General features: G+C 40.7%; 1 protein-coding gene across 2 annotated transcripts in view; it reads left to right on the top strand.

The window, feature by feature from the left end:
- Window positions 1–20907, top strand: part of HMCN1 (hemicentin 1) — a 379978-nt gene that overhangs the window by 81478 nt on the left and 277593 nt on the right. For both annotated transcript variants that reach the window (XM_067467610.1, XM_060774510.2), the window contains exons 5-10: window positions 5632–5803; window positions 8562–8668; window positions 14809–14929; window positions 16353–16616; window positions 17250–17394; window positions 20291–20412. In XM_067467610.1, coding sequence (XP_067323711.1) covers window positions 5632–5803; window positions 8562–8668; window positions 14809–14929; window positions 16353–16616; window positions 17250–17394; window positions 20291–20412 — 931 coding nt within the window. The remainder of the gene's footprint in view (window positions 1–5631; window positions 5804–8561; window positions 8669–14808; window positions 14930–16352; window positions 16617–17249; window positions 17395–20290; window positions 20413–20907) is intronic.

The raw sequence follows: 20907 nt of genomic DNA, 5'->3' as shown, positions 1-20907 counted from the left end.
TCGAAATCGTTTTGTTATTATTTCCGCATGTCTGGTGCAAGTTTTATAGTTGTTGTTTGTTTTATCAGTGAAAAAAATATATAATTATCACACCAACAGTCAACAACAGAGGGAGAGGGAAGCTTCAGAAGTTCCCCCTGTCCCATTTGGAGGTTTTTTTAGCATATTGCGTGGTTGCGTCCGCCATTAACGAATCGATTAGTAATTGTTTCATAATTGTTTCGTAATTTCGTAAATTTCGTAAATTTTGAACTTTTTTAAAGAAAAATTTCAGAATTCTTTTAAAAATCGAAACGCAAAACCCCCCTAAAAACGAATCGAGTTCAGAAACAAATTTTTCCGTGGTTGCCCAGCCCTAAAGTATAGTATATACTGCAGATTTGGACTGTTAATTTCATTAGAAGTTATTTTTGAGCTGTTTTAGCAGAAGGCAGATGCTGCCGCTGAACCTAGGACCTATGTTCATGAATCAGACCAGGATCCAAGCCCATATCATGCATTGTTCATGTTCACAAGAAGCACACAGTAAAAGGGCTTGGGCGCACAAAAGCTAACTTCCATGGTGTAGTTCCTCATGACATGTTGCAGGGCGTCACCACAGAAGCTTCCACACTGGAGCTTCCATTTCTGTCCATGTGGGCTTCCTGTGTGTTTTGGAACCGTGGATGATCAGAATTTTAAATTGCATGGGGAACGTCCACAAATGTAGAAGATTCTGCAATGCAACCATAACCCTACAGTTTGTGAGGGGCTTGAAGAAACCATTTGACTTGTGAGTGTGGTGACAGTGGGTAGAGGTAAACACATGGCCGTGGAGTTTTGTTGTGACTGTATCCCTCCATCACTGGAAGAACACATGGAAAGCTCTAGTTATGCTGCAGTCATGCAAATGCTTATGTGTGGCCATAATCTAGTATCTATCACTAGCTGCTTCAGTGAAGATAACCAGGAGTGGGGAGGTTTGGGACCGCCAAATTTTGCTGGATTACAGTTTTCAACTGCTGTGCCCATCTCAGTTTTGAAATTATATTTATTACTGATAGTTCATTTAAATATTTTCAAATTGTTATCTCAACTGCTTAATGTTTGCTGTATTTTGCTTAATTTGTGTTATAAACCAGATTGGGCCTTGGGAAAAAGGCGGGATATAGATCAAATGGACCCTGGTGATGTAGTGGGTTAAACTGCTGAGCTGCTGAACTTCTTGACTGAATGATTGGCGGTTCAAAGCCGGGGAGCGGGGTGAGCTCCCACTGTTAGGCTCAGCTTCTGCCAATCTAGCAGTTCAAAAACATGCAAATGTGAATAGATCAATAGGTACCACTTCTGCGGGAAGGTAACGGTGCTCCATGCAGTCATGCTGGCCACATGACCTTGGAGGTGTTTATGGGCATCACCGGCTCTTTGAATTAAAAATGGAGATGAGCACCACCCCCAGAGTCGGACATGACTGGTCTTAATGTCAGAGAAAACGTTTTCCTTTTACTATAGATTAAACACATGCATTTCTTGTTGCTTCCAGTATAGAGATAAACCAAGTTTATTAGGTGTTTACATTACATTTTTTATCATGGATTTTATATGTTACAACTTAACACATTTTTTCATTGTTTTTCTTGCTTGTTTGCAAATCCCAGCATGAATATATAATATAACAGTAAATTCAGAATCTGGGACAATCTGTTTCTAAACATGCAGAAAAGGTGATAATGATAAATAGCCATTGACAGACCTCTGAAGGAGAGGAAGTAAGTGTTTGGAGAGAACACTTATGTTCCCAGTCTTATATCCTTTCATAATACTAATGCCTGGGGCAAAGGAGCATTGGCTGCAGAACTAAGCTGTGGCATTTACAGCTTCAAATGGTGTTAAACCTTTGGCCTTAAATGAGATCCAAAACCAGAAGTAAGCTTGGCTTTTTTTAAAAGGCAATATATTTCAGGCAGTAATGACTAATCTTAACCATACTAATAAATTGATCTTGCCTGACAAGTTTTTGCTTATTTTGACACTGAGAGGTATTTTTCTTTGCCAAATACACACAAAGCTGTTTAAAACAGCAAGCAGAAAGATCCATATCTAGAGACTATATTAAATTTCCAAAACCACTATGATCTTTTTGTTTATGTCTCTCTGTGATAAAATAAAAGTTCCAAAACCTAGTGAATGTAAATGTTATAATCCTATGTACAGTTGTTTGGAGGTCAGCCTCTTTGAGATTTACATCTTGAGTTCACTTAAGTTTAAATGATCTGCCCAGCAAAACACTTTTAAAATATCTTGCTCTCTCTGGGAGAACTGAACATGTTTAGCTCTCTTGTAGAAAATCAGTGGAATTTCAGATAGATTTTAGCTGGGGTCAGGCCCTCAATTGGTTCAACTCATTTCTCCGAAACCGGAGCCAATGTGTGGAGTATATGGATCAAGTCTCTGAAAGATCTCCCCTCCTATGTGGGGTACCCCAAGGTGCAATTCTCTCTCCTCTTCTCTTCAACATCTATGTTAGACCCCTTGCTAGTTTGGCTTGAAGTTTTGGCCTAGACTGCTATCGATATGCGGACGACACCCAACTCCTTCTGCGTTTGGAGCCTGGAGCAACGTCAATATCAGACAATTTCACCTTATGTCTGGAGGCTCTGTCGAACTGGCTACGTGCTAGTAGACTGAAGGTGAACCCGGCGAAGACTGAGATTCTCTGGCATGGCCGCTCGATTGGTATGACCCATTTGCTACCCACCTTCGATGGTGTTGCCCTATCTCCTTCGTCTACCATTAAGAGCTTGGGTGTCATTTTGGATTCGCAGCTGACAATGGAAGCTCAGGTCGCTGCTGCCAGCAAACAGGCCTTTTTCCATCTTCGACAAGTGAAGCAATTGGCACCCTACCTATCTGATGAAGCTCTGGCAACAGTTATCCATGCCACGGTCATGTCTAGGCTGGACTATTGCAGCGCCTTGTATGTTGGCCTTCTGATGTCTATGACCTGAAAGCTCCGTATTGTTCAGAATGCGGCAGCCAGGCTACTCACAAGAATGCCTGTGAAATGCCATATAACACCAGTGTTGCGGCACTTACATTGGCTTCCAACTGATTACCGTGGTCTGTATAAGATGCTAGTTCTGACCTTTAAAATTCTTTACGGCCAGGGTCCATAGTATCTTAGGGACCGTCTCTCCTTCTCCCATCATCGGAGGTCACAACGACCATCCCAATGTGACTTACTTTATATACCGGGTCCTAGAGAAGTGCACTTGGAAAGGACCAGACGCAGGGCTTTTTCTATTTCTGCCCCTGCCTTGTGGAATTCCTTGCCGCCCTATATGAGAGCCATGCGTGATTTAGGGCCTTTTACCCTAGCACTTAAGACCTGGCTTTTTACTAGAGCTTTTGATCTATGTTAATTTTATCAATATCTGTATGTATGTATTTTTATCCTTTACAATTTAGCTTGTAAATCGCCTAGAGCATCTTGGATGGAGAGCGATTAATAAGTAATTAAATGATGATGATTCACGTGAGTTCTGTGCTAATTTCATTCATCCTACGGATGTTTTGCTCATCATATATGCTGCCAGAATTACCACAGATCATAGCAAATCCAACAGTACCCTGCATGGGGCATGGGGAACCCATTGCCCCATGCTCTTCATCACCCAACTTTCCCCAGGCCCCATTTAGTGGAGGGAAGCGCCTGCCACCCGGCTTCTCCCCGCTGATCCCAATGTGACATGGGAAGCCTCTCATGTTGCTGCTGTGGTGGCATACTCTGCTTCCTACAGTGTCCAAGTACGGTGTATGTAGTGCACACAATCCTGAAATAGTGATTGGTTACTAGTTCCTGTTCAACAGATTTTCTTTATCATTTAACACATAAACATTGTTAATTAGTTTCTCACTTGCACACACTTTGCCATTTCCCACACTATCATCAAGGTTCACTTTATATCCCTCTAAACACAAACTTGCTGCACTCAATAGGCAATACTCTAAATTTGGTACAAGCAAAACATCATTTAAACTTCTTCCCAAACGTGGGATAAACGCAGTCCCTTGTAAATTACACTTGGCTAAAGTTACATCAGCCAGTGTTACATGATTGGTTTTAGGTTTGTAGGTGTTGCTTAACAATCTAATAATAATAATAATAATAATAATAATCTTTATTTATACCCTGCCACCATCTCCCCTGTGGGGACTCAGAGTGGCTTACATGGGGCCAAGCCCGAACAACATATTACAGCAATAAAATCAAAACATAAACAACAAATAACAACAACATCATCAAAATTACATTAAAAAAACAAAAAACAAAAATGCAGTCATAAAATAACATTCTAATAAACACAATCACGATGATAACAGTGGGTGGGCCGCATATACAGGATAAAAGCAATTAAAAGACTGAAATGAGACAAAATAGGATCAGGACAATTACGGGGGATTCATAAAATACATAAAGTTGTGAGGCTAAATATCCCATTTGGGGCCACAAACTCCAGTAGCAAAATGTTGTGGTGTGCACCTAATCACCAAGATCATTTACACAATGTTCTGCACTGCCTGAGTAGTTGAACAGCTAAATTCTCTTGTCTATTCCTTTACATTTACTTAATGCATTTATATTTGAGTAAACTTCTCCTCTTGAGTAACCCAAACTTTTCTTCTGGCAATACCCCCCGCTCTCCTGGCCCGTCATTTCTATGCACCCGGAGAGCTCCAGCAAGATTGTAATGGAGGCCAGGTGTTGTTTCAGATGTTGTTAAGACTGTACTAGATGTTAGGGCTAGCATACCTAACCTGGCTACTATAGTTTAGGCACTGGTAACATCTAAATTCAATTACTACATGGTGTAGGGCTGTCCTCAAATACAGATCCCAAGTTACAACCAGAGATATTGGTTTCATTCCAGTGTCAGGTTTGGGGGACCTAATGATTTCATCCAATCTGCACACATACATGGTTTAATGGTTTTTTTTAAAAAAAAACACATAGAAAACTGGATTGTTTTAAATTTAAAATTATTTAAACTCATAAGCTTCCCAGATAGCTTATAACATCAGGTTGGATATAAACATTTTGATTAATTAAAAAAATCCCAGAATTCCTCTGCATTGGCAATCATGACTAGATCTATTGGGAAACAAAGTCCAGCAACATTAGGAGGCCATCATGGTCACCAATCCTACTTTAAGGAATAGTGACTCCCTTACAATGTTACATGCCTTGGTGACATCTGATCTGGATTACATTGGGCGCTTCCAAACAGCGCTTTATCCCAGGAGCATCTGCATTTTAAAAACGCAGATGTTCCTGGGGGACCTGTCTACACCCACCCCAGAAAGTGTGGTAGAACATCTGGAGACCCTCTTTCCCTCCCCCACAGCCCCCAACACTCTTTTAAAGGTAAAATAAACTTTTAATAACAGTTGGCTAAAGGGCAGTGCAGGGCCTTTGAGTAGAGATCGGTTAGCATTGTAGTAATTTTGAGCATATAGTAGTTCTGACCAGTGTGTTGCAACCTTCCTGTTGCATGAAATGATTCACAATGGTTAACAGCGGTGTTATTCTGCAAAGTAGGTGATGCATCCACTGAACTATAATATGGACAACAGTTTTCCCCTGTCTTGCAGGTATTGAAATGGGTAGAAGAAGCTGTTCAAGCTTCCAAAGTTCATCTCCTGTCCACAGACCACTTGACTTCAGCAGTAAATACTTGGCAGATCCCTTTTGATCCTAGCTTGAAAGAGGTCACAGTGTCTTTGAGTGGTCCTTCTCCGGGAATTGAAGTTCATGATGCCTTAGGTAAGATATTAATGTGTTATTTTCTATAAAGGAAGTCAGTGATGGATCAATTATTTTCACTACTAAAACTTTAAGTTTCCCCGGATTCTTCAGCACAAGCCATGTCAATCTGCTTAGTGCAGTCATCCAAACCTCCAGCCCAGCCCTTATGCTCTGCTGGTAAATCCCTGCCAATAAATACCATGGGGAGAAACTTAAAAATTGTAGGGTGCCTCCCTGGGGCAAAGCCATAGCAATGGGGACCCTACTATCTGGAAAAGAGGAGGGAAGGAAACTAAGAGGGTTAGGCCTAATGCCACATTAGGAACCTGCCTCCTACCTCATGCTGCAATTCTGCCCCTGTTAACCACCTACACCAAGTCTGGTCTTCTTCATGAGGGCCTTCAAATCCGCCCCCAAAATACCTTAGGCTTTGCCTGCCCGTTATGGATGGGCCAACTTGATTGCTTCTACTCCGCCCCTGTCAATCACCTCCATCAAGTCTGGCCTCCTTAATGAGAGCATTCAACACCCTCCCCACCCCCAACTTGGTTGCTTCACTACATCGGCTATTGCTGCAAGTAATGACAGTCTAAATAAATTGTCAAAATTTGCTTGAGATAGTGCTTGCAGTTCTGGAGGGTCTCGTTAAATTTTTGCTTCTCATAGACTTAGCATGGGGATTTGGTTAACCAGTTAAAATTCTTGAATAAACCAGGTTTTTTAACCTGAAAAATTCCGGGGATGTAACATCCCTGTGCTTGGTTTATATAAATGTGTGGATATAGGTACATTCAAATGCATGCTACAAAGCCCCCCCCCCCCCTTTGTAGCATGCAGCCAAGTGACCTAAAATAATCAAATACAGTGAACACGTAGACTGACCCAACATGATGGCAATTGTAGTTCTCCCTGCAACTTGTCCAGCTGTAAATACAGGCATATGGGAGTTGTAGTTCACCTGCATTCAAAGAGCACTGAACCCTTGGTGGGCGACTGCTGCAGCAGCTCCTCCAGGCAAGCTTTGACAGGAAGGGAGCTTCTTTTGGTGGGACAGGGCTGCTACTGCTGCTTGGGAGGCAGCTCCTTCCCATCTTTCTCTTCCTCTGCTTTGGACGCCTCATCCAAGCCCCTCTTCACCCGAAGCAGCGGAGGCAAGGAAAGAGGTGTGTTCCCTTTGCTGCGAGTGTGCACTCGTGGAGGATGTGCTCCTGCAAGCGGTGCAGCAAAGGAGGTGGAAAGGAGGAGGAGGAGGAAAAGGAGGAAGGAAAGGGGGTGGAGGTGACTTGGAGGGGATAGACCAAGACGGTGAAGATGGAGCTCGGCAAGGAGGCCCCAGACTCAGTGGGGGAGAAGCCCCCGGAGTCTTCCTTTTGCAAGAACACACCCCCCACCCGCGCCTGCCCTGCAGCTAAGGGAACATGCTTCCTTCCTCCGCTTAGTCCTTGGTTGCCTCCTTGCCTTGGCTGCCCTGGGAGATTATATATAGATAATCTGTAGACTCTCTCTCTCTCTCTCTCTCTCTCTCTCTATATATATATATACATAAATATATATGTATTACACATACATAAAAGTGTAATACATAACTGGATATATAATGTAAAATATGTAATATATTATTGAAAAGAGGAGGTAATAGAAGATAAAAGGGAAAGCTGGGGTGGGAAAGGGGGACTGGAAAAGGGGAAAACTGAGGTGGGAAGGATTATGGAGAGCAAGATCTTTCCTCCGCTCTTGGCAGGGCAACCCAGCTGATCATTCTGTCCAGAGAGGAGAGGAAGGTGTGCGGAGGTGAGGGAGGAGGGAAAGGTGCCTGCAGGGTGAGGGAGACAGAGGGAAAGGCGTGCATGGGGCAAGGGAGGAAGTAAGAAAGGAGATCTGGGTTTCTGCGGGGAGAGGTGCGGGTCTCGCCAAGACATTCACCCGAGTATAAGCTGAGGGGGACTTTTTCAGCCTTAAAAAAGGGCTGAAAACTCGGCCTATATTCGGGTATCTACGGTACTTCACTCTGTGCCGCTACTTTGCTTTGTTGCATTTTTCACTCTCTATTCATTTATTTGATTCCACTGGATTTTCTGCAGGGAGTGCTGCAAGACAGACCTCAAGTAGGGTTTCCCCTCATAGCTAGCTTTTATTGACATTTACCCAGTAACTAGGAGTGACTGTGTTAACTTTGTAGTTAAGATACAATGGAAAATTTAATTGTAGGAGTGATACTTCACTCTTTGTCTAAGGACCTCTCCACATGGGGCTTAAATAGCCCTTTTTGCAGTTGTTGACAAGGCCTGGATGAGGCCAGGCAATCATTATGCTCAGCAGCCCCTGCCCACTATCCTCCCAAAGTGGAGGGGAAGCAGTCTCCTCATTGCTAAAGAGGAAGATACAAAATGTTGATGGGTTGATAGAATCAGGTTAAGTTTGCATTTATCTTTTGGTCAGAATATTACAAAGTTAGGACAGAGCAAAGGTAAGTGCAATTGGCTGACTTGTGAGATGAGATGTTGATTTTTTTGCAATTCTATCCAAAACAGAATTGAATGTTTCCCTTGTATGTGTACTGTGATCTGCCCTGAGTCCCCTTGGGGAGATAGGGCAGAATATAAATAAAGTATAATAATAATAATAATAATAATAATAATAATAATAATAGTAATTTATCATCTAGGGGCCCTCATATTATTCACTCACACAGTGACTCTCACAGCTTGATTTTCAAGGTGTGTCAAAAGGCAAGGTAAGCAGAAAAATAAAATGCTACTCCTTCTTTGTGATACAGGTAAACCTATAAAGAAAGGATCTGGTTTAAAGGAACTACTGAATATTGAAAACTCTGCAAAAGTAGTCAACATAAAAGATCCAGCGCCTGGGACGTGGACAATCAAGGTAATTTGCAGTGATCATAGAACTAATTTTCTAAATGTTTGTTTCCATTTTATTTATTTATTTAAAACCTTTATATTCCACCCTTCTCACCCCGAAGGGGACTCAGGGCAGAGCACAGCATATATATGACAAACATTCAATGCCGGGACAAGAATTCATTATATGCATACATAAACATTAAAAACATTTGTCTTAATATTAAAATACACTGTGTAAAACCATCTTGATCACCTGCGTCTAATCTAATTGGCCTGGTAAGGTTGCCTATTGCTGTTTTATTGTACTGTCCCGAAAGCTTGGTCCCATAGCTAAGTTTTTACCATCCTTCTGAAGGACAGGAGGGAGGGGGCCGATCTGATCTCATCAGGAAGAGAGTTCCATAGCCAGGGGGCAATCACCGAGAAGGCCCTCTGCTTGTCCCCACCAATCGTGCTTGTGACAATGGTGGGACAGAGAGCAGGGTCTCCTTGGAGGATCTTAATCTCTTTGGTGGTTCATAGGGGGAGATGTGTTTGAAAAGGTAAATTGAGCCGGGGAATTTAGGGCTTTATAGGCCAAAGCCAGCACTTTGAATTGTGCCCGGTAGCAAACTGATACCCAGTGGAGCTGGCGTAACATGAGAATTATATGCTCCCTGTATGCCGCCCCAGTTATTATCCTGGCTGCCTCTTGTTGGATTATTTGAAGCTTCCAAGCAGTCTTCAAAGGCAACCCTATGTAGAGTGCATTGCAGTAGTCTACCCTGGATGTAACGAGAGTGTGGACCACCGTGGCCAAGTCTGGCTTCCCAAGATACGGGCGCAGCTGGCGCACAAGTTTTAATTGTGCGAAAGCTCCCCTGGCCACCACTGTAACCTGGGATTCCAAGCTCAGCAATGAGTCCAGGAGAACTCCCAAGCTACGAACCCGTGCCTTCAAGGGGAGTGTAACCCCGTCCAGCACAGGCTTTAACCCTATAACCTGTTTGGCCTTGTGACTGACCAGGAGGACCTCTGTTTTGTCTGGATTCAACTTCAATTTACTTGCCCTCATCCAGAACATCACTGTCAGCTCACAGCAGCTGCTCCCAATGAAGACACAGGAATGCACTCTGGTATCAACGAGAAACTTTACTACTGGATGCATGGACATGTGAAAAGCCGAAATTGCTCGGCACCAGTAGGTCCCTCCTTATATACACACCCCCTCATTTGAAAGTACATTTCCCGCCAAGTCAAAACCCCGCACAACACGCTACAAGCCATTCTCCTTCAAGGTCGGCAGCTGCAAGAGTCTTATCAATGTTCTACGTCAGGACTCCGGGTTCCAGCACCAAAACCCAAGGCCTGGAAGCTGGATCCTGACACATCACAGTGGCCAGGCACCGGTTCAAGACTTGGACAGCCTTCTTAGCATTTGGTGGAAAAAAAAATGATAGAGTTGGACGTCATCTGTGTACAGATGGCATCGGACTCCAAAACGGCTTCATGTAGACTCAACGGCTTCATGTAGATGTTAAACAATATGGGGGACAATACTGAGCCCTGCGGGACTCCACAGGACAATGGCTGGGGGGCCGAGCAGGAGTCCCCCAGCAGTACCTTACGGGTACGACCCTTCAAGAAGGACTGGAGCCACTGCAGAACAGTACCTCCAAGACCCATCCTCACAAGGCGACCCAGAAGAATACTATGGTCTATGGCAGGGGTCCTCAAACTTTTTAAAAAGAGGGCCAGGTCATAGTCCCCAAAATTGTTGGAGGGCCGGATTATAATTTGAAAAAAACATGAATAAATTCCTATGCACACTGCATATATCTTATTTGTAGTGCATTTTTTAAAAAAACAATACAATAATGAAAACAAATATAAACTTATTAGTATTTCAATGGGAAGTGTGGGTCTGCTTTTGGCTGATGAGATAGGATTGTTGTTGTTCTTCTTCTTGTTGTGTGCTTTCAAGTCGTTTCAGACTTAGGTTGACCCTGAGCGAGGACCGGGTAAATTACCTTGGAGGGCCGCATCCGGCCCCCGGGCCTTAGTTTGAGGACCCCTGGTCTATGGTATCGAAGACCACTGAAAAGTCCAGGAGAACCGAAAGAGACACACTTCCCCTGTCGATCTCTCTGCAGTAGAGCTGGGCAGTTTCGTTCGTTAATTTCGTAATTCGTTAATAATTCGTTATTTTTTGGGTAAACGAAGCGATAACAAACCATTCAGGAGCAACTAAAAAACGAAACGAATTTTTAAAGCTATTTCATAATTGTTTTGTAATTGTTTCGTTATTATTTCCGTATGTCTGGTGCAAGTTTTATAGTTGTTTCCCTCCCCTCTCCCTGGTTGCAAGCGGTCCGGCATTTACCCCACTTCCTGGTCCCTGGCCTCTGCTTAAGTGGATCAAATTCTCCTCTCCTCCTGTCGTCACCTCACCTCGTTTCTCACTCTGGCCTGCGTGCATTGGGCAAAGAGACACAGCAGTGCAGCACTCAGAGACCTGCCTGTTGCCTGCCTAACCTCTTTCCTTCTCCAGGTTAAAACTATTATATTTATTATATTTATTATTATTATTATTAAGAATGGATGGCCATCTTTCAGTAGTGCTTTGACTGTGCCTTACAAGCACGAAGGCAGAAAGTGGTTTGTTATTATTATTATTATTATTATTATTATTATTATTATTATTATTACTGAGAAGCATTGTCAAACCAGAATAGAGATCTCACCCCTCCTCTCTCTCTCTTTTCCCCCCTTTCCTTCTCCGAGGTTAAAACTATTATATTTATTATATTTATTATTATTATTATTATTATTATTATTATTATTATTATTATTAAGAATGGATGGCCATCTTTCAGTAGTGCTTTGAGTGTGCCTTACAAGCACGAAGGCAGAAAGTGGTTTGTTATTATTATTATTATTATTATTATTATTATTATTGAGAAGCATTGTCAAACCAGAATAGAGATCTCACCCCTCCTCTCTCTCTCTTTCCCCCCTCTTTCCTTCTCCGAAGTTAAAACTATTATTTAAAACTATTATTTTCACGTTGCGCAACCGCGTCCGCCATCTTAACGAATTGATTTGTTAATATTAACAAAATTTCGTAAATATCAAACTTTTTAAAAGGAAAATTTCGGAATTCTTTTAAATATCGAAACGCAAAAACCCCCAAAAAACGAATCGATTTTAGAAACAAATTTTTCCGTTGTTACCCAGGCCTACTCTGCAGAGGTCATCCACTTCCAACAGCGGTTTTATCAGTTTGTTTTAAGCTGGCTGGAATTCTGCCTTCCTGAAGGGAGGCATTAGCCACCACCTTTACCCACTCTGCCAAACCCCCTCTGGCTTCCTTTATGAGCCAGGATGGGCAGGGATCCAGGATGCATGTGGTCACCCTCATCTCTCCAAGAATCTTGTACACATCCTTGGGTTTCACAAATTGAAATGAATCCATTAAAACTGGACAAGCAGATGCTCTCGCTACATCTTCAGAGACTGCGGTAATTGTGGCATCCAGGTCAGAGTGAATCAGAGCGACTTTATCCGCAAAGAACTGGATAAAAGATGTTGTAAGATTACTTATAATCATTGAAGGTAAAGTCTTTTTCGGCTCTGCAGTGGATTGGTTTCTCAATACTAAAACTGCTTTATCGTATTTTTCAACCCAAACCCTTTAGCTCCTTTTTGAGAAGTAAGGCTATGGCCAGCTTGCAGAAGATTTTCTCCTCAGTTTTAATTCCTTAAGGGCTAAAGCCAGGATGTATTTCAGAAGCTTGGTAGCCACTCTTTTTTCATTTTCTCTGGAAAGAGACTAAACCGCTGGCAGTCAAAAAGCTGTTGCAACTTTCATGTGTCTGGCAAACATAACAGGAGATGAAATTTATGCTAGTGATGTCCTAGGACAGGAATTTTGATTCCATGCCTTATTTTGGATTTCTTTGGACAAATAAAACCATAAGTGAGATCTGTCATCACCCCAATGAAGCAGGAGAAACTTATATGATGTGCATATTAATCAAGTCAGGATATACAGTACATTGCAAATAAGATTTACTCTACTATGTGCTTCTGAATACTGTGGCATTCTCTGTAAATGATCATTGTGGTGAATGTTGATGTTCCAAAAATGTGGTATGAGCACATGCTCCACTGCTATGTTAAGCTGGTAGGACACATGGCTCCCCAAGTCAACTCTTGCAAGCTATAATTAAATCCCCCTCTTAATTTTGCTGTGCTTTCTGACTGTTCTTTCTCTATACATTATAACTTAATAATAATAACGGTGATGATAACAACCTTTTAACATTTCGGAAAAGTCAAGACTTTGCTTTTTGAGCAAGCATTTGAAAATGCAGTGCAACAGACATAGGAATATGGAACAACTGGATGATGAGATTGGGCAAAGTTATTATTTACTTCATTTCTATCCCACTCTTCTCACCCCTCAGGGGACTCAGAGTGGCATACATCATACATCTAAACAAAAATACAATGCCTCATTATACAAAAACCATATAAAACATAACATAAAATCACTAGAAACAATAAGCATATAAACACCATATAAAACAGTTAAACATATTAAACCATAATAATCCCATACACAAATAACACATTGTACCAATACTTTAAGCATCCTACTAGGACCTTACCCAGTCATAACCCTAAGGCAGTGCCTCCCAAACTGTAGTAAGGAGCCAGTCTCCAGGAGCCAAGATCAAAGGCAGCCTGCAGCAGACAAACACTTCCCTTTCCCCCAAGCTCCATGCTGCTGATGTTCTTTGGCTGTCTTGGATGGTGTTGTATTTACTAGGAGACGCAAATGATTTGTGTCTTATAGATCTTGTTATGGTTTTATATTTTATGTTAATGTTTTAAAATGTTTTTATGGTGTCTTATTGATCTTGTTATGGTTTTATATTATACTAGCGGTCCCCTGCCACACGTTGCTGTGGCCCAGTCTGGTGATCTGGAAAATAAAGTAATGAGAAAGTGTTGGTTTCTAATATATGTAATGTCTTTCTGCTCATGGGTAAACAGTATTTCTTGTTGTTGCTTTGTCAGTGTTGATGTGGAGATTGTCTGGTTTGCCTACTCTGAACATGCCACATATCATTGTCCTTCTTTAGAAGTCTTTGATACTGCATCTGTCATGTACATATGTGTTAGGGCTGGGCGGTTTCGTTTCGTAATTTCGTAATTCGTTAAAAATTCGTTATTTTTTTTGTTACGAAGCGATTTTGAACCATTCAGGAGCATCTAAAAAACGAAATGAATTTTTCAATTCGTTTCGTAATTGCTTCGTATTTGTTTTGTATTTGTTTCGAAATGTTTCGAAATCGTTTTGTTATTATTTCCGCATGTCTGGGGCAAATTTTATAGCTGTTGTTTGTTTAATCAGTGAAAAAAATATATAAATATCACACCAACAGTCAACAACAGAGGGAGAGGGAAGCTTCAGAAGTTCCCCCTGTCCCATTTGGAGGTTTTTTAGCGTATTTCGCGGTCGCGTCCGCCATTAACGAATCGATTCGTATTCGTTTCGTATTGTTTCGTAATTTTACGAAATTTCGTAAATATCGAACTTTTTAAAGAAAAAATTCGGAATTCATTTAAATATCGAAACGCAAAAAACCCCAAAAAACGAACCGAGTTTAGAAACAAATTTTTCCGTGGTTGCCCAGCCCTAATATGTGTGTGTGTGTGTGTGTGTGTGTGTGAATGGCTGGATGGCCATTTGTCAGGAGAGCTTTGATTATGTTTTCTCGCCCTCGTGAAGGGAGTTGGATTGGATGGCCTTAAGGCAACATTTCTCAACCTGGGAAGTCAAGACCCTGAGGGGTGGGGTCACCGGGGGGGGGGGGGTCAGAAGGGTCACCAAAGACCACCAGAAAACACTGTATTTTCTGTTGGTCATGAGGGTTCTGTGTGGGAAGTTTGCCCCAATTCTGTCGTTGGTGGGGTTCAGGATGCTCCTTAATTGTAGGATGTATGAAAAGAATGAAAAATAAACTGTCTGTTTCTGATATGGGGAAACCATATTTTATAGGTACAATGTTTTCATTAACAGTCTTGCAGACTACAGGCTGCATACATTCATTTTGACAAGTTTGGGTACATATAATCACACACACACATACAATATGCTTCAATATTTTTCAGACATCAAGCAGTGGGCGACATTCTGTTCGTATCACCGGGCTCAGTACTATAGATTTCAGGGCTGGTTTTTCCAGAAAGCTGACACTAGACTTCAAAATGACTTCCAGCAGGCCGGTGCAAGGTTAGTTACTATTATAGTTTCTATCTGAATAATCTCTAACTTTAAAAAATGTCACTCTCTAGTTTAATTTATCGAATGGTTCCCCCTGTTTAAAAGACTACCTACATGGCAAACTACCTCTTAATTTCTGCTAATTAATACTTGGTACCAGCAGAACTTGATTTTTTTTCCTTTTTGGATTACATCTCTCAGAATTTCCTAGACAGATGGTTCCTGGAAGCTGTCATTCAAATATTTTTTCCAACTTCTGGTCCTAGTTATTTCAAAGAGTTTGGAGTTCCTTTGTGCTTCAACAACTTAAAAGAATCTTAAGCAAAACCTTCTGTGTAATGTTGCACATATTTTTGACCCTTTCATGTTGCGCAATTATAGCACAGTGATACCACTTTAACTGACATTGTTCCCTCTCACAGAATCCTGGGGGTTTCCATTTTAGGGAGGGATCTTAGAATTTGTGGAATCGTGGTGTGATAATTTTGTAATTCAAAAGGGTCCTGACTATGAAACATAGATATTTTCTCAGCCTTGCATATTAATTGGTATCTCTCTTAACTTTTAAATGTATCTTTTAGGGCTGGGCAGTTTCGTTTCGTAATTTTGTAATTCGTTAAAAATTCGTTATTTTTTTTGTTACAAAGCGGTAACGAACCATTCAGGAGCATCTAAAAAACGAAACGGTTCAATTCGTTTAGTAATTGCTTCGTATTCGTTTCGTATTCGTTTCGTATTTGTTTCGAAATCATTTCGTTATTATTTCCGCATGTCTGGGGCAAGTTTTATAGCTGTTGTTTGTTTAATCAGTGAAAAAAAATTATAAATATCACACCAACAGTCAACAACAGAGGGAGAGGGAAGCTTCAGAAGTTCCCCCTGTCCCCATATGGTTTTTTAGCGTATTGCGCGGTCACGTCCGCCATTAACGAATTGATTCGTATTCGTTTCGTATTGTTTCGTAATTTTACGAAATTTCGTAAATATTGAACTTTTTTAAAGAAAAAATTCGGAATTCTTTTAAATATCAAAATGCAAAACCCCCCAAAAAACGAATCGAGTTTAGAAACAAATGTTTCCGTGCTTGCCCAGCCCTAGTATCTTTCTCAGAGTATCATTTCAGAAGGGTTCATTAAAAATATAATTGCAGAATCCCATGTAAATACGCCTTGCTGTTTCCCATTGAGAGAAAATATTGATGTGTTCACCATTGTGTATACTGAGGTTTTTCTGAATTATGGATGGATTATGGTTTCTTATCTAGTATTGATTAGGAATAAGTTGATGGAGTGCTACATTATCATTTTTCTGCATGAAAGAACCAAAATGTATAATACAGTTTCAGTGGGACAACCATGCTTGTGAACTCTCATTTGATTGCCAAGGTCCAGCTTTACATCTTTGTAAATTTTGATTTGTATTTTATTAATAGGGATACCTACCTATATTCTGCTGAACACTACAGGGATCAATCCCCCTGCCAGAGTGGATCGTCTAGAATTGCTCAGTATCAGTGGAGAACTTCTAAAGACTGTTCCTGTGAAATACTTTCCTGAGCGAAAACCTTATGGAATCTGGAACATTACTGAGTTTATTCCACCAAATGAAGCCTTCTTTCTTAAAATAACTGGCTATGGCAAACATGATTACCTCTTTCAGAGAGTTTCCAGTGTTTCTTTTTCAAATATTGTTCCTGGTAATTCTTTCCCCAAAATTGTTGTTCTTCTATTTAGGAATGATGATTTAGGAGAGTTACTTCTCAGTTATGTTACATTTATCACTATTTTTATTCTAATGATACAAAGGTGACATGAACTATTTAAGAATTCTTTAATATCCACAAAGTTATCAAAATTAGAGGGTATGTTTTGTACCTGATTAATAGTTGTGGAAGTATGTAATAGCATGTACCATATTTGCACTACTTTTGTTACATTTTCATGTTCACAAAAAAGGCATGTCCTACTCTGCACAGGCATGTAGCCGGGGGAGGGGCTTGAGGGGCTTCAGCCCCCCCTCCGAAATTCTCATGGTGGTTCGCAAAAAGGCCTTACTGGTGCATTATTTAAACTGTTATGTTTATTCATATCATGATCTGATCACCATACTCAATATATCCCATATGCATGGGGGTATTGGGGTAATGATACAAAGGTTTTCTAGGGTAGATCCTCTTTCACTCAGACTCAGCCCCCCCGAAACCCACCCTGAAATTTTTTTAGCCCCCCCCCCCCAAAACGAAATCCTGGCTACGGGCCTGACTCTGCATTTTTATTTTGGTTACAGTCCATTGAGCTACTTGTTTATCTTTGTTTTGTTTGTATTTTAGATGCTCCAAAAGTGAGCATGCCTGAGAAAACCCCAGGATATTATATGAAGCCAGGCCACATTCCTTGCCAAATATCCAGCCTCATACCTTTTACCATGTATTTTAGCAGGAATGGAATTATACTGGGTATGGAACAGTTTTTCAAGTAAGTGACAATTCATCATCTTATTGTAGTGTTTTCCTTTTCGGTCCATAGGAATGATAGGAAAGATAGCAAGATAACAATCTTGAGAGTGCATTATGTGATAGTAAAACTCAGATAGGAATTTAGTGTTCCTGCCTACTTTATGTGCTTGGTATATTTCAGCTGAGATGGATAACCAAATCAAACATTAAGGAAAATATATTTTTTTCCCCTTTGATTAACCCATTTTTCTTTCTACAGTGGCATTTATTCAGCGATACATGTCTTAGCAACCAGATTTGCAAATTAATCCAGTGTTTATCTTCTGTTGACTAATTACAAAACAAACACACATCAAAAACATACATTCAACTTTGACTTTATTGTGATACCTAGAACATCCAAAATTGAAGAGGCTGGCCTTTGATGCTCATAGGATTTTTTTTAACAGTCAAAGATGGTAACGATAGCATGCAAGAAAAAGAAAAGTAATGCTTTGGGATGCTGTACAGGAAGTGTTTGAAGATGAAAAACAAGAGCATCTCTTTTCCCATGGCAGTGTATTGACTGTGAACAATGACAGTAAATAAGAAACAGGAAGGCCTGGCTTCTCTATTTCAAGTTACAAAGGAGTCCCCTCTGAGAATTGCCTTTGCCCCTATCCAATCTGAGTCTCAGTCCACTATGTCAGAAACATCTCTAGGGGATTTTTATGTATTGTCAAATCTGGAGACAAATTCAGGCATTGAAACATATAAACCTTGTCAGTTGGAGACAAATTAGGTTATTTCCCCTTATTTTGAAGGGAGTAAGCTTGCAGGGAAAAAAGTCCCAATGTACAATGCAAGAAAGTCGTCTTTCTCAAGTATAACAGTTTCCTATCTACCACCTCAGCCTGCGAGAGTCCAAAAGTGGCAGGCTCAAACCCAGAACCTCAACCAATGGCTGATACCCAATGAGAGACTCCCCCCTGGGCACACAGAGGACTGGGCGACCTGGAAGGCACTGAACAGACTGCGCTCTGGCACCACGAGATGCAGAGCCAACCTTCAGAAATGGGGCTACAAAGTAGAATCCTCGACATGCGAGTGTGGAGAGGAGCAAACCACTGACCACCTGCTGCAATGCACCCTGAGCCCTGCCACATGCACAAGGGAGGACCTTCTTGCAGCAACACCAGAGGCACTCCAAGTGGCCAGATACTGGTCAAAGGACATTTAATCAACTCTCATACTCACAAATTTTGTAATCTGCTTGTTTGCTTTGTTCTGTTAGAAAGTAATATAATTTGACTGGTTTTTCTGACACGACAAATAAATCTACCAACTACTTCCAGCAATTGCAGGAGAAGATGTGTTAACCATAAAACAAAAAAGAAACATTTCAACACCAATTCCAAATCTATCTTGTGTTGATATCTTGGTTAGGACAAGCAAAAGGTACAAAATAAATCAATAGTTTTTACAGTTTTTTTAAAAAACGTTATCTGAGGATAAATTTAAGGGCCTTTCCTCATTTTCAAAATCATAATATTAAAATAGCAAGATATATCGAAACACTTAGAAAAATCACAGTTGCTTCTGTATCATACATTCAATTAATAGAAAATGCAGTTAAGTAAAATGTATGGTTCCAGTCAATCTTTTATCAGAGGGACTAATTTTATCAGGATGAAAACCAATATTAAGGATGCAAAACATGTGATCTTCCATATTTTGCTGAACTTTGTTTCTCATGGTTCTTTATCTATGATATGCTGTGGTATCGAAGACTGGTGGAGGTTTGCCATCCAACAAACTTTGGAGGACCACACATTCTCAGTGCTTCTCTTATATATGATAAAAATTCATTGAATAATTGAACTTAATTTAACAATCCTTCCCTGTTAATTGGTGACTGTGTATTTCAGAGATCTTCTAATGAAATTCTATAAAGTCACTGTAGCCAATATTTCATTTGTTTTGTAATTCTGTCTCAAACATTATCAAATATCTTATTCTTTTTTAAAAATTAATTTCCTCCCATATTTTGTTATATGATTATAGAACAGAGTAGAGTAGAATCATAGAATCATAGAATCAAAGAGTTGGAAGAGACCTCATGGGCCATCCAGTCCAACCTCCTGCCAAGAAGCAGGAATATTGCATTCAAATCACCCCTGACAGATGGCCATCCAGCCTCTGCTTAAAAGCTTCCAAAGAAGGAGCCTCCACCACACTCCGGGGCAGTGAGTTCCACTGCTGAACGGCTCTCACAGTCAGAAAGTTCTTCCTCATGTTCAGATGGAATCTCCTTTCTTGTAGTTTGAAGCCATTGTTCCGCGTCCTAGTCTCCAAGGAAGCAGAAAACAAGCTTGCTCCTTCCTCCCTGTGGCTTCCTCTCACATATTTATACATGGCTATCATATCTCCTCTCAGCCTTCTCTTCTTCAGGCTAAACATGCCCAGTTCCCTAAGCCGCTCCTCATAGGGCTTGTTCTCCAGACCCTTGATCATTTGAGTCGCCCTCCTCTGGACACATTCCAGCTTGTCAATATCTCTCTTGAATTGTGGTGCCCAGAATTGGACACAATATTCCAGGTGTGGTCTAACCAAAGCGGAATAGAGGGGTAGCATTACTTCCCTAGATCTAGACACTATGCTCCTATTGATGCAGGCCAAAATCCCATTGGCTTTTTTTGCCGCCACATCACATTGTAGGTTGATGACTTCACAAAGTAATTTTCAAGTTAAGGGTTACTGACTGAGAGTTTCATCTTAGCTAATGAGATTTACCTTGGCTTTTCTCCCATTGAATGAAGAACCTGTTGTTACATCTGTGTTTCAAAAGAACTGAACAACTTCCACATTGTAGTAGTGTCTCTTGATTTAGGATGAAACTGCTGTCCAAATCTATTTTTTTTTGGTCTTAATTTCAGAGAATCTGCTATTGTGAACTGGGAAATTATCAAGGTATCTCTATCTGATGAGGGTTACTATGAATGCATTGCTAGCAGCAGTGCAGGAACTGGGCAAGCACAGACGTTTTTGGATGTGTCAGGTTAGTACCATTTACTGTTTTCTTTCACTCCTATTTGACTGAAATGGACAGATTCCTTCTGATCATTACATTTTAGTTTAATTTCCCTGTTTGAGAATCAATGAACCTGTCTGACTGGTTGGAAGGCACAACTGACTGTGTGAAGGCACAATTATTGTTTTCAATGGTGCAGCTTCTTCATTCGGTTTTGGGTAGTATATGGTGATGAAAGCTATTTATCCCCAGTATAACACCAAATGAATTGAGTGGTCATGAATATAAATAAGAAAGGAACAGAATGGAATTATCTGAAAGCAAATATAGGTGTGATATCTTCATGGTCCTATATTGGATATAATGTGATGACTTGATTGATAAAAAGGTGAATCCAGTGTTTTTACTTTTTACTTTCACTCTCCCTTGTAGTCCTTTGCAGGGTCAAAAATATCCCAGCTTGGGTTTTCCTCCTCTCTGGACCAAGTTTTGAAGGATCATGGATCCATGGATCAGGGGATT

Source organism: Anolis sagrei, chromosome 4 (genome assembly GCF_037176765.1).
Source record: "Anolis sagrei isolate rAnoSag1 chromosome 4, rAnoSag1.mat, whole genome shotgun sequence".
Lineage (NCBI taxonomy): Eukaryota > Metazoa > Chordata > Lepidosauria > Squamata > Dactyloidae > Anolis > Anolis sagrei.
The sequence above is the reverse complement of the archived record's forward strand: the minus strand, read 5'-3'. Positions and strand labels throughout refer to the sequence as shown.